The sequence below is a fragment of the Mauremys reevesii genome, linkage group 2 (genome assembly GCF_016161935.1).
Source record: "Mauremys reevesii isolate NIE-2019 linkage group 2, ASM1616193v1, whole genome shotgun sequence".
Lineage (NCBI taxonomy): Eukaryota > Metazoa > Chordata > Testudines > Geoemydidae > Mauremys > Mauremys reevesii.
This window is the reverse complement of record NC_052624.1, coordinates 179,729,319-179,747,149: the sequence shown is the minus strand read 5'-3', so window position 1 is coordinate 179,747,149 and position 17,831 is coordinate 179,729,319. Positions and strand designations below refer to the sequence as shown.

The 17,831-nt window shown below is 42.1% G+C and overlaps 2 protein-coding genes across 10 annotated transcripts in view; both read left to right on the top strand.

Moving 5' to 3' along the window:
- KIF13A (kinesin family member 13A) overlaps nt 1-2,464 on the top strand; it is a 198,636-nt gene extending 196,172 nt beyond the window's left edge. For all 4 annotated transcript variants that reach the window (XM_039523229.1, XM_039523227.1, XM_039523230.1 and 1 more), the window contains one exon: nt 971-2,464. In XM_039523229.1, coding sequence (XP_039379163.1) covers nt 971-1,257 — 287 coding nt within the window. In that variant the 3' untranslated portion in view covers nt 1,258-2,464. The remainder of the gene's footprint in view (nt 1-970) is intronic.
- A 7,612-nt stretch (nt 2,465-10,076) lies between these two features.
- The window catches only part of SIRT5 (sirtuin 5), a 30,167-nt gene continuing 22,412 nt past the window's right edge, over nt 10,077-17,831 (top strand). For 2 of the 6 annotated variants that reach the window (XM_039523186.1, XM_039523181.1), the window contains exons 1-2: nt 10,381-10,503; nt 15,130-15,273. In XM_039523186.1, the coding sequence (XP_039379120.1) occupies nt 15,159-15,273 (115 nt within the window). In that variant the 5' untranslated portion in view covers nt 10,381-10,503; nt 15,130-15,158. Of the gene's footprint in view, nt 10,112-10,380; nt 10,508-15,129; nt 15,274-16,320; nt 16,371-17,831 lie in introns of those variants that run through there. The other 4 variants (XM_039523183.1, XM_039523184.1, XM_039523182.1 and 1 more) reach the window with 4 other exon arrangements.

Genomic DNA, 17,831 nt, shown 5'->3' with positions numbered 1-17,831 from the left:
TCAGAATTTGAAACAACCTTGTGTTGCCAATTCAGCATTCACCTCCATTGACTAGAGCAGTGTTTCCCAAACTTGAGATGCCGCTTGTTTAGGGAAAGCCCCTGGCGGGCTGGGCCGGTTTGTTTACCTGCCGCGTCCACAGGTCCAGCCGATCGCGGCTCCCACTGGCCGCGGTTTGCCGCTCCAGGCCAATGGGGGCAGCGGGAAGTGGCGTGGGCCGAGGGATGTACTGGCTGCTGCTTCCAGCAGCTCCCATTCGCCTGGAGCAGCGAACCGTGGCCAGTGGGAGACGCGATCAGTCGGACCTGCGGACGCGGCAGGTAAACAAACTGGCCTGGCCCACTAGGGGCTTTCCCTAAACAAACTGCATCCCAAGTTTGGGAAACACTGGACTATAGGAACCAGCAGCTGAAGAGTTCAAATGTTTGTTTCAGCTGCTGCCTGTTATCTTTGCCAGAGATCACTTTTCATGAGAAAAATAGTAAAGAGAAGTGTTTAAAGTACTATTTTAAAACTCTTCTTTACCTTGATTTTATCAGTACGACTTTCATTTTTATGAGAACATTGGAGCAGAAAGGGAACCAATGCCATTTGAGTGTAAAAGCTTTTTATAGAAATCACGTACAGACTTTTGAAGTTAGTGGGTTTTTTAGAAAAATTAAGCAGCCAGATTTTGGACTGGTATTGGAACCTTTTTGAACAACAAACTGAATTTTTATTTTTTAAATATTCAATTCTGATGTTGAAACGACATTTGTTTTTGTAAAGGGAATAAATGGTACCTAAGAGTTAGTGTGGGGAGTTGTCATTGCTCAGAATGCTTCACCACTCATGTGTTACGTACTTTTGCTCTCATCACTAAGAGCTTTAAGCTTGAGTATTTTCAGGATAATCACCACATATACATACTGTAACGGCACATGATGGCTAAGTATTGAAAATTAATGCCATGTATTTATTTTCATTTAAGGGAAACATGATGGAACTGTAAAAGGTAGAGAGTACTTCCACTGCAAGCCACGACATGGTTTGTTTGTTCGCCCCGGGCGCCTCAGTAAAGCACCAGCTTCAACAAAGAGATGCAGTAGCACTTCACAATCTCAGGCATCCTCAAGTTTAGAGAAGCGAAAAAGTTCTGTACTTCAGGGGTCATCATCCTCTTCTAAAGCAGGAGAAGCACCCCTCTGTCAATCAGGAGATGCTGCGGCTTCTGCTTTTTCTAGGAAACAAGAGAACAGGAAGTCTTGGATTAAATAAGTCGTAGCATTTTTGCACTTGCTACACACATCGAAGTGTAGAAACCTTTATGGATTTTAAAAGTCTTTGTACAGTTTTCATCTGTCCATACTGAATGTGCACTCTGTAGAGTCATGGACTTAATTCTCTAATTTTTTATAAATAATATATATATATTATATATATATATTAATGTGTATCTATAGTTAGTCTGCCAATAGGCAGATATGGCTGCACACTAAAATACAGTTAAAGCTGTTTTGTAGATACTTATGAGGTACTGGACTATTTGTTATACAGCAACTTGGGAGATGTATTTTAAACAAAAAAAAGAAAATATTTTATTTTGGGGGAAAAGGATGTAAAACCATATTTGAAAAAACTACACTATGCTGTTCTTAATTACCAAAGAACTTGTATTAAACTGACACATTTGCTGTTTATATCTTGTTTTTATTGTAAACGTTTGTTTTAACTATTAGCTTGGTGCCATGTTTCTTTTAGTCACTGGGCACCATGCTGCCTTATGTCCTGTGTTTAAGTACACTGAAATATCTGACTGCTTCATATTTTATTTTATTTTTTTTTGTCTTCCTAGAGGCCTGCCACTGTGGTGATTTGGCATTGTATTGAAAATACTATCAATGCCGAGCCTGTATGTTTGGAATTTCATATGTTAACCCAAGCCAGGCAGTTTGATTGCAGAAACAGTATTACTGCAAGGAAGTGAGGACAACATTTCCTTTAAAAATGGCTTTTAGGCAAATGGGGAAACAAAGCAGCAGTAATGGATCACGACTGCAAACCTTGCACTGTTATTTGCTGGTTATGATCAAGCTAAAATGGAACAGTCTAAAATAATTGTAATCTGTAAAGTCTGTTTTAATAATGGAAATGATGGAGGGATTTATGTACAGTGCTTGTGAGTTCTTGAGAAAGCTGTTCCACATGTAGATATTGTAGATGCCTGTACAATGTCCTGGATATTTGTAAAGTAACGGTAAAAATGAGTGAAATGAATGGCCTGCTGTACCTGTTTTTCTTTATTTCTTAGCTAAGTGAATGAGTGAGATACCTGGGACCTTACTGAAAAGCTGCTGTTATTCCTTTGATTTTGTGTATATTAAGCTGACTAGTGTTTTACTATTTACTGTAAAGAACTGTAATTTATATTCTATTTCTTCCATACTGTATTTAATTGGTACAGATATTTTGTGTTTTAGAATACAGACTGTTTATTTCAGATTTTAAAAAAGATTGTTTTGCTTATATTTGACTTTAATACTGTATTTAAGGCTTCATTGTCAAAAATTAGGTTTAACGAGTTCGCTAATTCACAGTTTTGGTGCTCCAGTGGGATATACTGTATGCACCTCTTGATAGATGTACATGCTAAAAAGAGACTATACCTTTTAGGAGTGGAAGACTGTACAGTATTAATCACTGATACCATTGACTGGCTCATGTAATATAGGGTTTCAGTGATGACAGAATACAATGAATCTGACTGTGCCCAAATGTATGATTTGCTTTTTGGAAAAGAACATACATAGAGCAACAGTTCACAGTATCGCTGTCCACCCAGAACTGATCAAGCTGTATCAGTGGAAGAAATTATCATGAGGATTGTAACTGAAGAATTCCTTTGTGAAAAAGTATTTTATCAAGGATAAGTAGTGATCCTAGAACATATCCAAATGTTTATATCAAAACAATGTTTTAAATCTAAATTAAGAATATAAATTAACAAAAAACTTTTTTTTTTTTTTAATTCTAAAAAAGCTACTGTATTTTCCCCAAACAACTATTTTGGATCATTCGAAGACTAACGTGGACATTATCTTATGGTAAAAATACGTTATTTTGCTTTTAATGGTGTTTAAACATGCACTCTTGTATTTATTCTAGGCCTTCATGAATACAAAATATGCATTTACTTCAGATATTTTGGGGATAGGTTTGCCTGTGTTAATATGCTGCCTGTAAAGATATCGTACAAAAATAACAAACCAGTCATCCCTATCTGAATGCTATACATCCATTCAAGAACTCTTTATACAGTCGTGGTCTCTGTACTGACTGAAACGCCTGTGCTTCTGCTAAGTCTGTATGTTTCATAGATCCCAAGGCCAGAAGGGACCATTCTAATAATCTAGTCTGACCCCCTGTATAACACAGGCCCCAGAACATGCCAAAATTCATTTTGAACAAGAGCATATATGTATATTTTTAATTCCAATCTTGATTTAAAAATTGGTAGCGATGGAGAATCTACCACGACATGTGGAGATTGTTCTGGTGGTTAACTACCCTCACTGTTTTAAAAAAAAAAAAAATTACACCTTATTTCCGGTTTGAATTGTCTAGCTTCAACTTATTATAGCCCTTGGATCTTGTTACACCTTACATTAATATGCCCTTCACCAAAATAGGTTAAGTGGCAAGAACTGTTATCCAGTGGTCAGATCAGGGAAGTAAAAGTCAGGCCTCATATTTTATTCCTAAATTTTGCTAATGCATGTCTGTAGACAAATCACTGAACCTTTCCATGCCTCATTTTCCCCATCTGTAAAGTTAGAATGATATCTGAACACTCAGATGCATTGAAGCTTAATATCTAGCTGATTGAACACCAGAGATTCCAGAAGAAACTTTTTATCCAACTACAAACTGTTAACACTAACTACCTACGCTCTTTTATTCAGATCCCGTAACAGAACTCTAAAGATGTTTCCTAACCATTAAGATTTCTTCCTTAAAATTTTTGTATAGTACCACCATCTTCTGCAGCACTTTATAATAATGTGTGCCAAAAACACAACAGAATCCTTGCCACAATGATCACTTGCATAAAAAAACACAAATAATACTGTACAATCCAGGGCAGACCAAACTCACCTCAATGAGCTGGCTAATCCAAATAATAGTTTTAACCTTATTCAAGATCCTTCTAGTATTTAACTAGATCATAAAGGGCCTTATCTTGATCTTTGGATTTGATGTGTGCATTTTTGTTCAAGCTGTGCATTTTCTAAAGTCTTCATAGGATGCTATTGTTTTTATGGCTTTTTCAGTTTATAAACAGGGTAGCTTTATTAGGCCAAGTCTATGCTGTGGGAGCCATAGTGGCATAGGTTCAGCACTATAGCTATGCTACCATAAACCTGTAGTATAGACAAAGCCTATAGCAATGAGAGGAGGTTTTCTGTCACTGCAGGAACACCATCTCCCCAAGCAATAGTAGCTAGGTCAATAGGGTGACCAGACGTCCCAATATTTAGGTGTTTGTCCCACCCGTAGCACTTGGCTTTTTTTTTTTTTTTTTTTTTTTGCTCCACCAGCGGATCTCCCTTCTCCCCCCCACCCCACCCCAAAAAAGGTGTCCTGATATTTTCTCCCTCTCGTCTGGTCATCCTATAGGTCAACAGAAGCATTCGTCTGTCAACCTAGCTGCCCCTACACCAGGGGTAAGATTGGTATAGCTATGGCACTTGGGTATGGGTTTCCTGAGTGCTGTACCTATGTCAAACTAAATTGTATGTGTACACTAGGCCTTATGGTATATAGAGGTCAGTCATTCTAGATGCTTTGCATCATGTTTTATTACCTATGTTTTATCTAACAAGTAAAAATACTCATAGAAATGTAAGGTTGGAAGGGGGATAAAGAGATAATCTAGTCCATCTCACCCAACCCTCCACACTGAGACAGGACCAATTTTTTTTTTTTCTGCAGTATTACTGCCTAGCCAGTTATTCCCCATTTTCTATTTGGGCATTTGATCTTTCCTTCCAAAGTGTAATACTTTGCACTTGTCTTTATTGAATTTAATTTGTCATAATTTAACTCTTTATTCTGTACCCTATGATTTAAATATTCACCAACAGAAAACTTCATTGTTGTTAAGTAGGCTTGGCAGAATTTGATTTTTTTAATAACTGGATAATATTGATTATTTTTAAGCATTTTTTTTTCAATTTTTATCAATGTAAATGTTTACTGTTGTTCAAAATTATGGGGGAGGCTGCACCTCCTATACCTACCCTGGCAGTGTCCTCAAACTGGTGCCTCCCTATCATGATAAAGCACAGAGGCCAGCGGGAGGGGGTGGTTCCCCTCAGCCCTCTTCACCCGACTTAAATGATGCCTCTGCTCCAGCTCCACTAACACCAGCATTACAACACATTTTATACACCTTAAGGTGGGACTCAAAAGTTTGCAAGCAACATTTTTTTTACTGTGCTGACCTGTAAAATGTGATTATCATTGATGGAAATATTTTTCATTGATTTGTGTGTGTGTACAGTGAAATCAACAACTGATAAAAATCTAAGCCTTCCAAGCCTAGCTCTAAGGTCACTATCAAAGACAAAAGATAAAATACCAATGACACAAGTAAAAATAACCCAAATATTGAGATATGAACATTATAAATTAGTTTTCTTTTAAAAATAAGACCCAACACTTGTAAGCACACCACTAAACAGATTTTTCACTCAGCAACAGCTGAATAACCTTGACAATGGATGCATATAGAACTGGCACTTCTGAAACGTATAGCCAAGCATCTAATTTCTACATACTGAAAATATACTTTCTTGGTATGTTGTAAGTGTTCGATGCACTGATAGTGATATGACATCAGAGCTTAGGTGATGTTATAAGAGCTGTGCAAGCTCATTCTGAAACAGTGAGTTAGTGATGACCCTAGTCTCTTGCAGTTTCACAGGATCTGGGAGCTGAACTGAATAATGCGGGGGAAACTCCACAAGTGACTCCTTTATGGAGTTTCCCTGCTCTAGTCTCTCCTGTGGTTTTTGATCTGGCTGTCTGCTTTTAATCTGTATACTTTAGTACCTATATTTTAGAAGAGTAATACTGGAAATGGATTGAAGCTGTGTAGTTCAAACCTGAAATTTCCTAAAGTTCAAGGACATTTGAATGGAAAGTTTTGATTCAGGCAGTTTTTCTACTTAAAATTTCTACTTCTGTCCCCTCCAGTTTTTGATGTTTCTGGTCATTTGAAAGCCACTAACTGCAGGTGTGCAATAAGGTCTTGGCCATTTAACTAAGTGAATCAGTATTGTAGGGTCCTTGAAAATGTCTTTGTCAGTCTCTCCTTGGCTGTGTGCCTTCCCTCTGCTGTTGATTTCAGCACTGTGTGGTGTTTTCAGATAAATGGGAGGTAGAGTGCTAATGGCTGAGTTAATTCTGTGTTGCACACTAGTACTCAGTAATGAGAAGAGAGCATCAGAAGATGGAAAAGGGAAAGAAGCCAAAATAGGCAACACCAATATTTGAAGAGACAGTGAAGAAAGGATAGAGCAGTAAGGGGGGAGGGAGTGTGCCATAGCCAGTTGGTGTGGGAAAAGTTTAAAAAGAAAGCCAGTACCATGTAGGCCTTAGAGCCCTGGTATCGCTCTCAAAGGCTAAAATCTGATTCAGTTCAGATCTGAGAGCTAAGTACCGAAGGGAAATTTAGCCTATAACAGGGGTGGTCAACCTGAGCCTGAGAAGGAGCCAAAATTTACCCATATACATTGCCAAAGAGCCACAGTAATAAGTCAGCAGCTCCCGCTTTCTCCCAGTACCTCCCACCCACCAGCAGCCCTGCCAATCAGCACCTCCCCTTCCCTCCCCATCAGCTGTGGTGGTGAGCAAGAGGCTCTGGGGGGGGGGAGGAGTGAGGGCACAGCAGGCTCAGGGAAGGGATGGAGTGGGGACAGGGCCTGTGGCAGAGCCAGGGGTTGAGAAGTGAGCACCACCTGGCACATTGGAAAGTTGGCGCCTGTATAAGGAGCTACATGCAGCTCGAGACACAGGTTGGCCACCCCGGCTTATAACATGGGCCCTGTACCCATCAGAAATACACGTGTCTGTTTCAGCTTGTAGCACCACAGCGCAGGGGAAATGAATATGGCCTCCTGGCCAGGCTAACCCACATAACCCCCCAGCCCTGGAGGGGCTGCAGGTGCCTGCGTTGCTTCATGGAGCGACTCGCTGGTGAAAGCAGTGTTTTCCCCATAAATTTAAATTGAAGGGGGGGGGTGTTAAATTTACAGTCAGGGGGGTCAGGGCCAATGTAGGGTGAGACCGTGAAGGTGGGCTGTAGGGCACTGTAATAAAAACTGAAAACTGTTTAATGACCATTTTATTAGATTCAACTCATGTTTTGAAATCATCACACAAACATCTATGGCTACTCAAGCATCTATGAAGTACAACATCTACATCCTTCTTGGTTTCTTGTTATAATTTTGCACAACTCTGTTAATGAACTTCTTGAATGCAATGCATTCATCTTGGTGGCTTCTCGTGTGTCCGGTACTTCCGTTCCTTCAATTGATATGTTCATTAGTTCATTCACATGATCAGGCGGAAGGTGACTTCTTTCAGAACATAAAATTCTATTCAATGATGAAAAAGAACACTCAGCTGTAGCTGCTGTGACTGGAAGTAGCAAGAGATGAATTCCTACTTCTTTCATCCCAGGAAACATAGCATAAAGATCGGGTCGAGCCACCAGTGATGATGATAAAAGAAGTTGAAGTCAATCTTCATTCATTCGTCATATGATATTCCACTTTGTGTTCAAATATTCTATTCTGTCCTGAGCACATGGCAGCCCCATTGCTGGTAGTGCCTCACTTCATTCAGCTGTCAGTGTTTTATAGGACAGGGATCTGTAAAAGCTGCATAGAGGTTGAGTAGAATCTAGAAGTTGCTGTTGTAGATTTTTAATAATAAAGTCTGTGTACTTTTTCAGTTGTCTTAAACACTTCTTGTCCTCTTCACTTAAGGATTCAATATAAATATCGTCATTAGTCAACTTCTGGACTGAAGTCTTTGCTTCTTCCAGTACTTTTTCAATGAATAGCTCTCTGATTGATCCAAATGTAGCTTTTATTGCTGGACAAAGATCTATTACTGTTGTAGCAGATGCCTGGATGGCATTGTTTAATGACCCAAGTGGTTTCAACAGTAGACTTATGAGAGAGAATGGCTACTCTGAACGTAGTAGCAAAAGTAATCCACCAGCCTTACTACTTAGGGTACGTTTATACTTACCGTCCGGGTCGGCGGCTAGCGTTCGACTTCTTGGAGTTCGATATACCGCGTCTAATCTAGCGATATATCGAACTCCGAACGCGTTCCCGTCGACTCCGGAACTCCTCCACCGCGAACGGCGGTGGCGGAGTCGACGGGGGAGCCGCGGACTTTGATCCCGCGGCGTCTGGACGGGTGCGTACTTCGAACTAAGGTAGTTTGAGTTTAGCTGAACTTGCGTACCTTAGTTCGATTCCCCCCCCCTTAGTGTAGACCAGGCCTTAGATCTATCCCAGTGGTTCTCAAACTTTTGTGCTGGTGACCCCTTTCACATAGCAAGCCTCTGAGTGCGACTCCTCTAATAAATTAAAAATACTTTTTTATATATTTAACACCATTATAAATGCTGGAGGCAGAGCGGGGTTTGGGGTGGAGGCTGACAGCTCGCAACCCCCCATGTAATAACCTTGCAACCTCCTAAGGGGTCCCAACCCCCAGTTTGAGAACCCCTGATCTATCCCATCTTGGTAGATACTTTCCAAAATTGGTGGTAATGGCTGGAGTAATTTTAAGACAACAGCCAAGGATCGCTCATGAGAAAGCCAGAGGGTTTTCCCAGAGTTGAAAAATGTGTTTTCTATAACTTGAATATCTAAAAATGCATCTTCTGGCCTACCACTGACATCAAAATAACGTACACAATGACTTAATACTTGCCTGTTTGCATCGGTGCATTCATCAGCCATGTATGCAGATTTTTTTAATGTGGTGAGAGAAGTCTAAATTTTTTCAACTGTTGTGTCTTTCACTGTTGCACCATATGCTCCTAGCCAGTCAATTGAGTTTTTTGCAGAAAGATATTGAGCATTTGCTGGTCTTGTTCAGAACCAATGTTCAACTTCAGGATGAATAAGTGACAATGCACTTAACATTGGCCTCCAGTTTGTAGTGTGTGTGGTATCTCTTGCTTAAATAGAAAGTATGATGCAACACTCATGTTTGTTTGCATGCCTCTTGAGGTTCCACCCAGCTCTCAGTGATTTCAGCTGAGCTCCTGGTGGGGGAACCTTGCTACTAGTGCAGCTTGGGTCCTCTCTTCCACTTAGACCTGATTATCAGTGATTTCAGTTGTAGTGGTCACTTAACAAAACAAAAGACTACCTATGGAGCCTAATCAGCTCTGTCTTTAAACAGTGGAGAGGGGTAAGTCAACTAGTACTTGTGACTCAGGCAGACCATCAAGCAAAACACCTGCCCCACCCTCTCTCTTGATGCCCTCAATCAGCATAGGCTAAGTACAGTTCTACTGCCCTTTACTCATACAGTAAGAATAACATTTCATTATCCCCCCCTCTAAGTGATTTGTAACCCAACCCCAGCCAAAGTAAACACAGCTCTGTTTGCTGGATATCTAGGTAGATTAAGTGTGAATGTAAATATGGTCCTGAAGCCTCCCCCCCCCCCAATCACTAGCTGTCAGGGAGAGCTCATTTAGACTTTGCTTACAAATCATAATTTGGCCATCACTGAAATGAATGCACGGATGTCGTCAAAAAACCAACAGCTGTATAAGGAAGCTAGTCTGTGTTCATACTTTTACAATCTATTATACTTTTTCAGATACATGTATTTTATCATACACTTTATATGCTTAATGCTTTTAAAGTGTGTACTGTTTCTAATTCAATCCAAATTTCCAATCACTAAATTAGCAACACTGCATGTAACTAATTCACGAAGGGGGGGGGGGGGTTGGGGAAATGTCAGGGGTGTACGGAAATCCCTGGGTGGAAGATAATCTCCGCCCGGACGCGAGGAGCTCCCGGGGGTAGGAAACGAGGGCTGCTGTCCCGGCAGCTCCGCTGTTTCCGTGCAAGACCCGGCCCCGGGCGCAGACACAGGCCGAGCCGGGCCAGGCGCTGCTGCGCTCATGGGGCCGCCTGGGGCGTGAGCAGCGGCCTGAGCAGAGCTCGGCTCGGCTCGGCCCCGGCAGGCCGGGGGGGCGCAGCCGCGGGGGCTCCGGGTTTGGGCTCCCCGCCCGCGCAGCCGCTGGATCCGCCGGGGGGCCCCAGGCGCGGGCAGGGCCGAGGGCGGGGGGTGGTTCGGGGTCGGGCCCGGCTCCTCCCCCAGGGGCGGGACGTGCCGCGCTGCACGCAGCAGCGGCCGTAGCTGGGCCCCGACACCAGCCGCTGCCGCCTGCGACCGGGCGCTGCCGCGGAGGTGGGTACGTGCCCCGGGCCGGGCCGCTCAGGGGCGGGGCTGGGCCCCGGGAAACCTGCGGGGCTCGGGGGACGCGGGGCGGGCTGGGGGCGAATTGGGGGCGCTCCCCTCACGGGCTTGTCAGGGGCTGGGCGGGGCTGAGAACATCGCCCTGACATAACCCGGCCGGCCTCGCCTCGGCAGGGGGAGCCGGGCTGGGACCTCGGGCTCGCAAAGCCCGAGCCCCTGCAGCCTGAGAGCCACCCTGCGTGAGCTACACCCGCCTCCAGCCCAGGCCCCTGGGGCTGCCACCCGTTAAACCACGGGGGTGGGTCGCTGGTAGCCCCCCCCCCACCCGGCCCGGCGCACCCAGTGTGAGCCTGTGTTGCCTGAGCTAAGAAAATGGGTCAGGTGCCAAGTCAGTAGCAGGCTGATGGGTCTGTGTTGCCTAGCCCAGGGGTCCTCAAACGGGGGGTCAGGATCCCTCAAGGGGGGTCACAAGGTTATTATGTGGGGGAGTTGCAAGCTGTCAGCTTCCTCCTCAAACCCCACTTTGCCTCCAGCCAGGGGCGGCTCCAGGCCCCAGCATGCCAAGCGCATGCTTGGGGCGGCATGCCACGGGGGGCGCTCTGCCGGTTGCCGGGAGGGCGGCAGGCGGCTCCGGTGGACCTCCCGCAGGCGTGCCTGTGGAGGGTCCGCTGGTCCTACGCCTGCGGGAGGTCTACCAAAGCTGCGGGACCAGCGGACCCTCCGCAGGCACGCCTGCGGGAGGTCCACCGGAGCCGCCTGCCGCCCTCCCGTGACCGGCAGAGCGCCCCCCGCGGCATGCCGCCCTGCTTGGGGCGGCGAAGTGTCTAGAGCCACCCCTGCCTCCAGCACTTATAATGGTGTTAAATATAGAAAAAAGTGTTTTTAATTGATAAGGGGGGCTGCACTCAGAGGCTTGCTGTGTGAAAGGGGTCACCAGTACCAAAGTTTGAGAGCCACCAGCCTAGCCACTACTTGAGAGGGTTAAGAGTGTCACGCTGGGTCAGTGTGGGTTACACTGACCCACATTAAGGGCTTGCTTATCCTTTGTATGGTTTGAATTATACCCAGTTACACTGGGTGTAATTCAAGCCATACAAAAACTGTGTGAAGACCAGCCCTAGCACATTTGAAAATCTGATCGTAGAAAGGGCAAGTTGTATTTTCAGAGAAATGTAGGGCTTGAGAGGTCATCCAGTTCATCCCCCCATGCTGGAGAGGGGGACGGGACACCAAGTATACCCTACCATCCGCAACAGGTTTTTGTCCAACCTATTCCTAAATACCTCCAATGATGTGGATTCCACAGCCTCCCTGGAAGCTTATTCCAGTGTTTTACAGTTAGTTTTTCCTGATATCGATCCTAAATCTCCCTTGCTGCAAACTAAACTGACTACTTTTGTCCAACCATTGGTGGGCATGGAGAACAACTGATAGCTGTGTCCTCTCTATAACAACCTCTTACATATTTGCAGACTGTTATATTGTTCCCTGTCAGCCTTCTTTTATAGATTAGACATGATATGGTCTGGGGTGTAGGTCCCTAGTGACCTCAGCATCGCCCTTGAATCCTTGAGGGAGTGGAGCACTTCATCCAACTTGTTGGATGTACTCTCCAGTCACATGTACCTGCTATGTAATAAATATTGGATGCCAGCAATCAAGAGGCACACTGGGTGGTAAAGCTAATGGCCATGGGCCATCTGACATGTTCATAGCCACCTGCGGCACCATCTTTTCTACCATCTGATACTCTTGGATGGCTTTTCTTAGCTCTTCTCTACATTCCTGATGGAATTTGGGTATGTACGGGCTTATCCTTTCCCATGCCAAAAATCTGTATTTAGCAAAAAGGGCCTTGTAGTTTGTGATACGAAATTGGAGGGAGGAAGATGAATATCTTATGCCTGAAAAGATCCAGGTCTTGGAGTCCTTATTTTTCAGCACACCGTTGGTAGATCAGGTCTTTTCTTGGACCATGGACATAACCAGAGACTCTGGGGCTGGATGAGTGTAAAATTTTTTGACATTTTTGATAAATATTTTTCTACTTGCTTTGAAGTAGGGGGAAGCGAGCCTTAATGTGTTAGTTGGTTAAGGTCATCCCAATACATTTTTTAAAAAAATACTTATTATCCTAGTCTAGACAGAGCCCTGGCATATAATGTGGGCAGGATATGTTGTGTTTAACCCAGGCTCCCGCTCAGGCAGAACACAATGAACTAGCACATTTTTAAAGTGCTAAACTGAGTCTACACTTCTACATTAGATGCAAAATTGTACTTAAATTGTTAACGCTCACATTTTTCTAGTCTAGAAAAGAGCAAGTGAAGGTTTTTCCCATGTTTATCCCAATGTGACACTTTAAATAAGGCTTCCCTTTGTCTGTCTCTCATTCCTGCCACAAACCATTGCCTCAATAGATTCTAATCTGAGATCCTACAAATTGTTACATGAATGCAAACACCCAAAGGTCGGGTCTGTGAACACAGGTCCACCTATGCATTTATCATTGCAGGAATTAGGCCCTAAATGTTTCTGTTTGACATACTGTTGTTGTCTTTTACTTTGTTACACAGTGAAACATCATATACATGCTACAGTATGCTCTCAGCAGTACAGTTGCCTGTCTAAGCTGTATGTATGTATGTGATCTATTTTTGAGTATAATTATTTTTAATTATCAGAGGGGTAGTCTGAATCTGTAAAAAGCAACAAAGAGTCCTGTGGCACCTTATAGACCAGGGGTCAGCAACCTCTCAGAAGTGCTGTGCCGAGTCTTCATTTATTCACTCTAATTTAAGGTTTCACGTGCCGGTAATACATTTTAACCTTTTTAGAAGGTCTCTTTCTATAAGTCTATAATATATAATTAAACTATTGTTGTATGTAAAGTTAATAGGGTTTCAAAAATGTTTAAGAAGCTTCATTTAAAATTAAATAAAAACACAGAGCCCCCGAACTGGTGGCCAGGACCCGGGCAGTGTGAGTGCCACTGAAAATCAGCTCGTGTGCCGCCTTCGGCACCTGTGCCATAGGTTTCCTACCCCTGTTATAGACTAACAGATGTATTGGAGCATAAGCTTTCCCACAAACTCTTTGTTTATTATTTTTAATGTATGCTTGAACAAAATTAATGTTTTTAACGTGTCTAATAGACAAAATTATTATGCTGTGATGCCAGTAGTGAAATCATGATCTTTGTAAAGTGCAGTAAACTCTCTGCATTATATAATCTTAGTATGTATGTTCTGTCATCAATACCAGATAGTTAAAATTGGTTTAAATATTTTTATATAGATTATTCTTTCAGTACTATAATGAGAATGATGAGGTAATATAAGGGAAATAATCACTGGTTTTATATGTGGTTTTTACCTTTGACAGTTTCCAAATATAGGGGAAGCTTTTTCTTTTGATTGGGATGTAAGAATATCTGAGTCAGTGGAAAGTACTGTGAATTTTAAGTATCTGGGAAGATTCTATTTAAGGGAAAAAATATGTTGGTTGTAGTGAACATAAATATGAAGGGTTTTTTATTACTTTCCTCCATTTTTGTATAGTTGATTATCTCTATGCTTTTGTGGATTGTATCGATTTATCTATTAAGATTACTTTAAATTCCATTTACCACTAAAGAGGAAATTGACTTATAAATACTACCAATAACACTTTCCAATATGTTCATTATTTATAAATGTTACATAGTATAAGGAAAATTACAATACCAAGGTGCAAAGGATAGAGCAGCTGTACTGTGTTGAGAGGCAATTGGATCTAACACGCTAAATACCAGGATTGAAATCTGTATTATGGGCTTGACTGAATGGTCTTAGCCCCTTGGCCCACTAAGCACTTGGTCACCCTTACCCTGTCTGAGGGTCTCATCAGCCTTGTCATAAGGGAACATAATTCCCAGTGAAATCAGTGTAAGTTGTAATAGTTTACTCCAGTTGTGAATTTTGCCCAGTGTATGTTTTACCATCTGTAAAGGGGGAATAAATCTCAGAATTAGTTAATGGTTGTATGAGGTATTAAAAATTAAAAGCCCTGTATATGCTAGGCATTACTGTCTGCACAGTATCACATTTTTCTTTATTAAACCCATGAGATCATACTGTATGTTTTCAATACAAGGACTCGAGTCACGGCAGAGTGGAAAGAATTAATTCATTTTATGGGGGAAAATATTAATTGGCTATTCCACCTTGAGTTCAAGTAAGATTTTGACATGTCTGTGTTTCGTACTGGGGAAAAAACCTGGAAAAAATTACGTATTTCAGTACTTTCTCCACAAGAGGAGGATTGGCAGTCCTTTAAATCTTTTATGTTATGTTTTATCATATTATTTGATTGCTCTGTAAGTTTGAAATACTGTAGTTGTGAACTTTGTCCATAAGCAATAGTTGGGCAAGATAAATGGGGTTAAGGATGAAATAGTATACACTGCCAATTCTCCTCTTGTGGGGAAAGTACTGAAATACGTATATTCTTTCCCCAATACAGAACCTCATTCTTTTTGTGACACAGAAAAGAGAGTATTTAAGAGTATATTCGCTGTATAGGCTTTGCCACATAAACATGTATTCATACAACTTTTCATTTGATCTCTCTTTTCAGAGTAGGAACTACTGTATAAAGTGATCCTGATGAGTCTCTTCCAGTTTACCAGTAGAAGGCTGGTTTCGCAAGCATATTGTGGACTTAAGCCTCCTTCTTCCAAGAAACAAAGGATTTGCTTAGAAATGGCTCGCCCTAATTCAAGTAAGATAAATTCATTCTTGTGCTATGTATTTTTCTTTTATACTCCAGACAAATATTCTGTAAGTTATTTTTCTCTCTTCCTTGCTTTCTGAGTTTTGAATATCTTAAAGTTAAGCAGCATTGTTGTAGACACAAAGGACTGATCAACATAAATGTTCAAACTCGAGAGAGTATATTATATAAACATACAGTATAACACTTGCACATATTTCCTTATTTTAAAGATTGCAAGGTTCAAACCACCAGTCGTCTTTGCTGAATCACTTTTGGCTCTGTGACTGTAGTATCAGTTCTCTGCCTTATCACTTTGTAAAGTTATAGGAAATTAATGATGTTTGCGTGTTCCTTGTGTTTCTGTAACTTTTTAATCCTAACTTTTGCAAACAAGTCAAATTAGTCATCATGTGGATGCAAGCTCTAAGTTGAAAAAATGTTTTGGTGGTTTAAGTGCAAGAGAATCCTGTGGAAAATATAATAAATGGTATGTTTTTAAACTTCGAATTGAAATGACTGAAAAGATTTAAAAAAAACAAGTTTAAAAAAATTTCCTTCTAGGCTTAGACATAGCATGAGAAATTTTAGCATTCAAGGTAACCTGTCGCAAGTTACAAGTGCCTGATAATGAGTGTTTAAAATGGAAATGCAGTCTCAACATTAAATACAGCATCACTACAGTGAAGCTGTAATAATCAGGAGGAGAATGACGATTGAATAAAAGCTTGATTTGAACCTGCCCGGGCTTTAATAATAACAATCTATATTTTAGTTTGAAAGTGAGATTCTTGGAGAGACAAGTATTTAAATGGAGAAGTGTGGCTGTGAAGCTTTGTGTGTTTTTTTTTTTAAATGAGTGAAAGTCACCTTCCTTGCAATCAAGCTGAATGATTGCCAAGTTCCTGACATAGTTAGGGGTCAAAATGGCTATTCCTGTTAACATTTTTTATCATGTCAATATTTATAAAATAGGCAATATATTTGTGTCACTGTATATTTTTGTGTGTATGTTTAGATTTGTCTTGCATATTCATACAGAGTAAAATTCACTCCTCCGCTTCTGCAGGAATTGAGATAGTGAAACCACTCCCACCAACTCACAGGTAGGGTGTTGGGTAATGCTACAGCTGTTCAAATCCCGGTGGTGATCTACATGAAAATCTTTCATCAAAAGAGTTAGTTTAACTTGAATACAACAAGCAAGAGATTTTTAGATCAGGGATTCTCAAACTTCATTGCACCGTGGCCCCCTTCTGACAACAAAAATTGCTACATGGGGACCCAAGCCTGAGCTTGCCCAAGCCCCACAGCCCAGAATGGGGGGGCCAAAGCCTAAGCCCCACCGCCCCGTGTGGTGGGAGCCAAAACTGACGCCCAAGGGCTTCAGCCGCAGGCAGGGGGGGCCTGTAACCTAAGCCCCGCCACCCACAGCTGAAGCCCTCAGGTTTCAGCCGTGTGCGGTGGGGCTTGGGCGTCAGCTTTGGCCCTGGGCCTGAGCAAGTGTAAGCCAGCCCTGGCAACCCCACTAAAACAGGGTCGCAACCCACTTTGGGGTCCTGACCCCCAGTCTGAGAACCACTGTTTTAGATTGTAATAGTAAAATACAAATAGTCAGTATCGAAGGTCCACCTCCACAGTCACTTTCTAGGAGGGATGCGGTTTGGTTTGAGCTGTGAGACTGGGAAGGTCACATAACATCTGTCAATTTAAAGGGATGCTGTTGACGTACAAATCCTATTTCTTTCTGCAAATATCTTGTTTGCTATAGTTCAAAGCAGCATCTAAGATGACTATAATTGAATGAGATTAGAGATGCAGATATTTTTTGTTTTTCAGTTTGTGCATTTGAAAAGCCCTTTGTGTATTAGTTTAATTCTTTGCTCTTTGTAATTAGTCACTTTTCCAAGCTACTTGTGTGGATTTTTCACACATTACTGGGAAAATGACTGATAAATGTAAATGCAAACCAAAAATTGACAAGGTGACTCAGAGGCAGGTGTCATACCTTAAACTATTTTCAATTAATGTTTTTTACACTAACTAGATTTTAGTTTGTGTCTTCCTTTTAATTAGCACAATGTACGAAGAATTTTAAGATGGTTGTATCACAGGTCAGGGTAACTATTTCCGCTCAGTGGTCCAGCAAGGGCACTCACTCTCAAGCTTCCAGCTTCCCAGCCATTGTCTTTCTGGGTGGAGACCCGCATCTCTTTCCCTTCTGGGGTATTTCCCGGCTGCACAGTTCCCTGCCTTCACTGTGTTATTCCCAGCACAGATAGGTTGCCCAAGTTTACCTGCTTGCTTTCTCCTGAGCGATGGTTAACAGGTGTAATTGTTATAAAGTACTACACAGCACTTCCCATACGAGCCTATTTTATTCTTACGGTAAAAAGCGTTACTGAGAAAACATAGTAAAACCAGTAAAAGAATCTACATGTATGCTAATAAGCTTACCGGCCGTCGCCCAACCCTAACATTGGCTATGGGAGGAGGAGTCCTTCAGCTTCCCCCCTCCCCCCGATTTCCTTTGTGATCACAAGATTATCCCAGCCACTGTTCAGAAC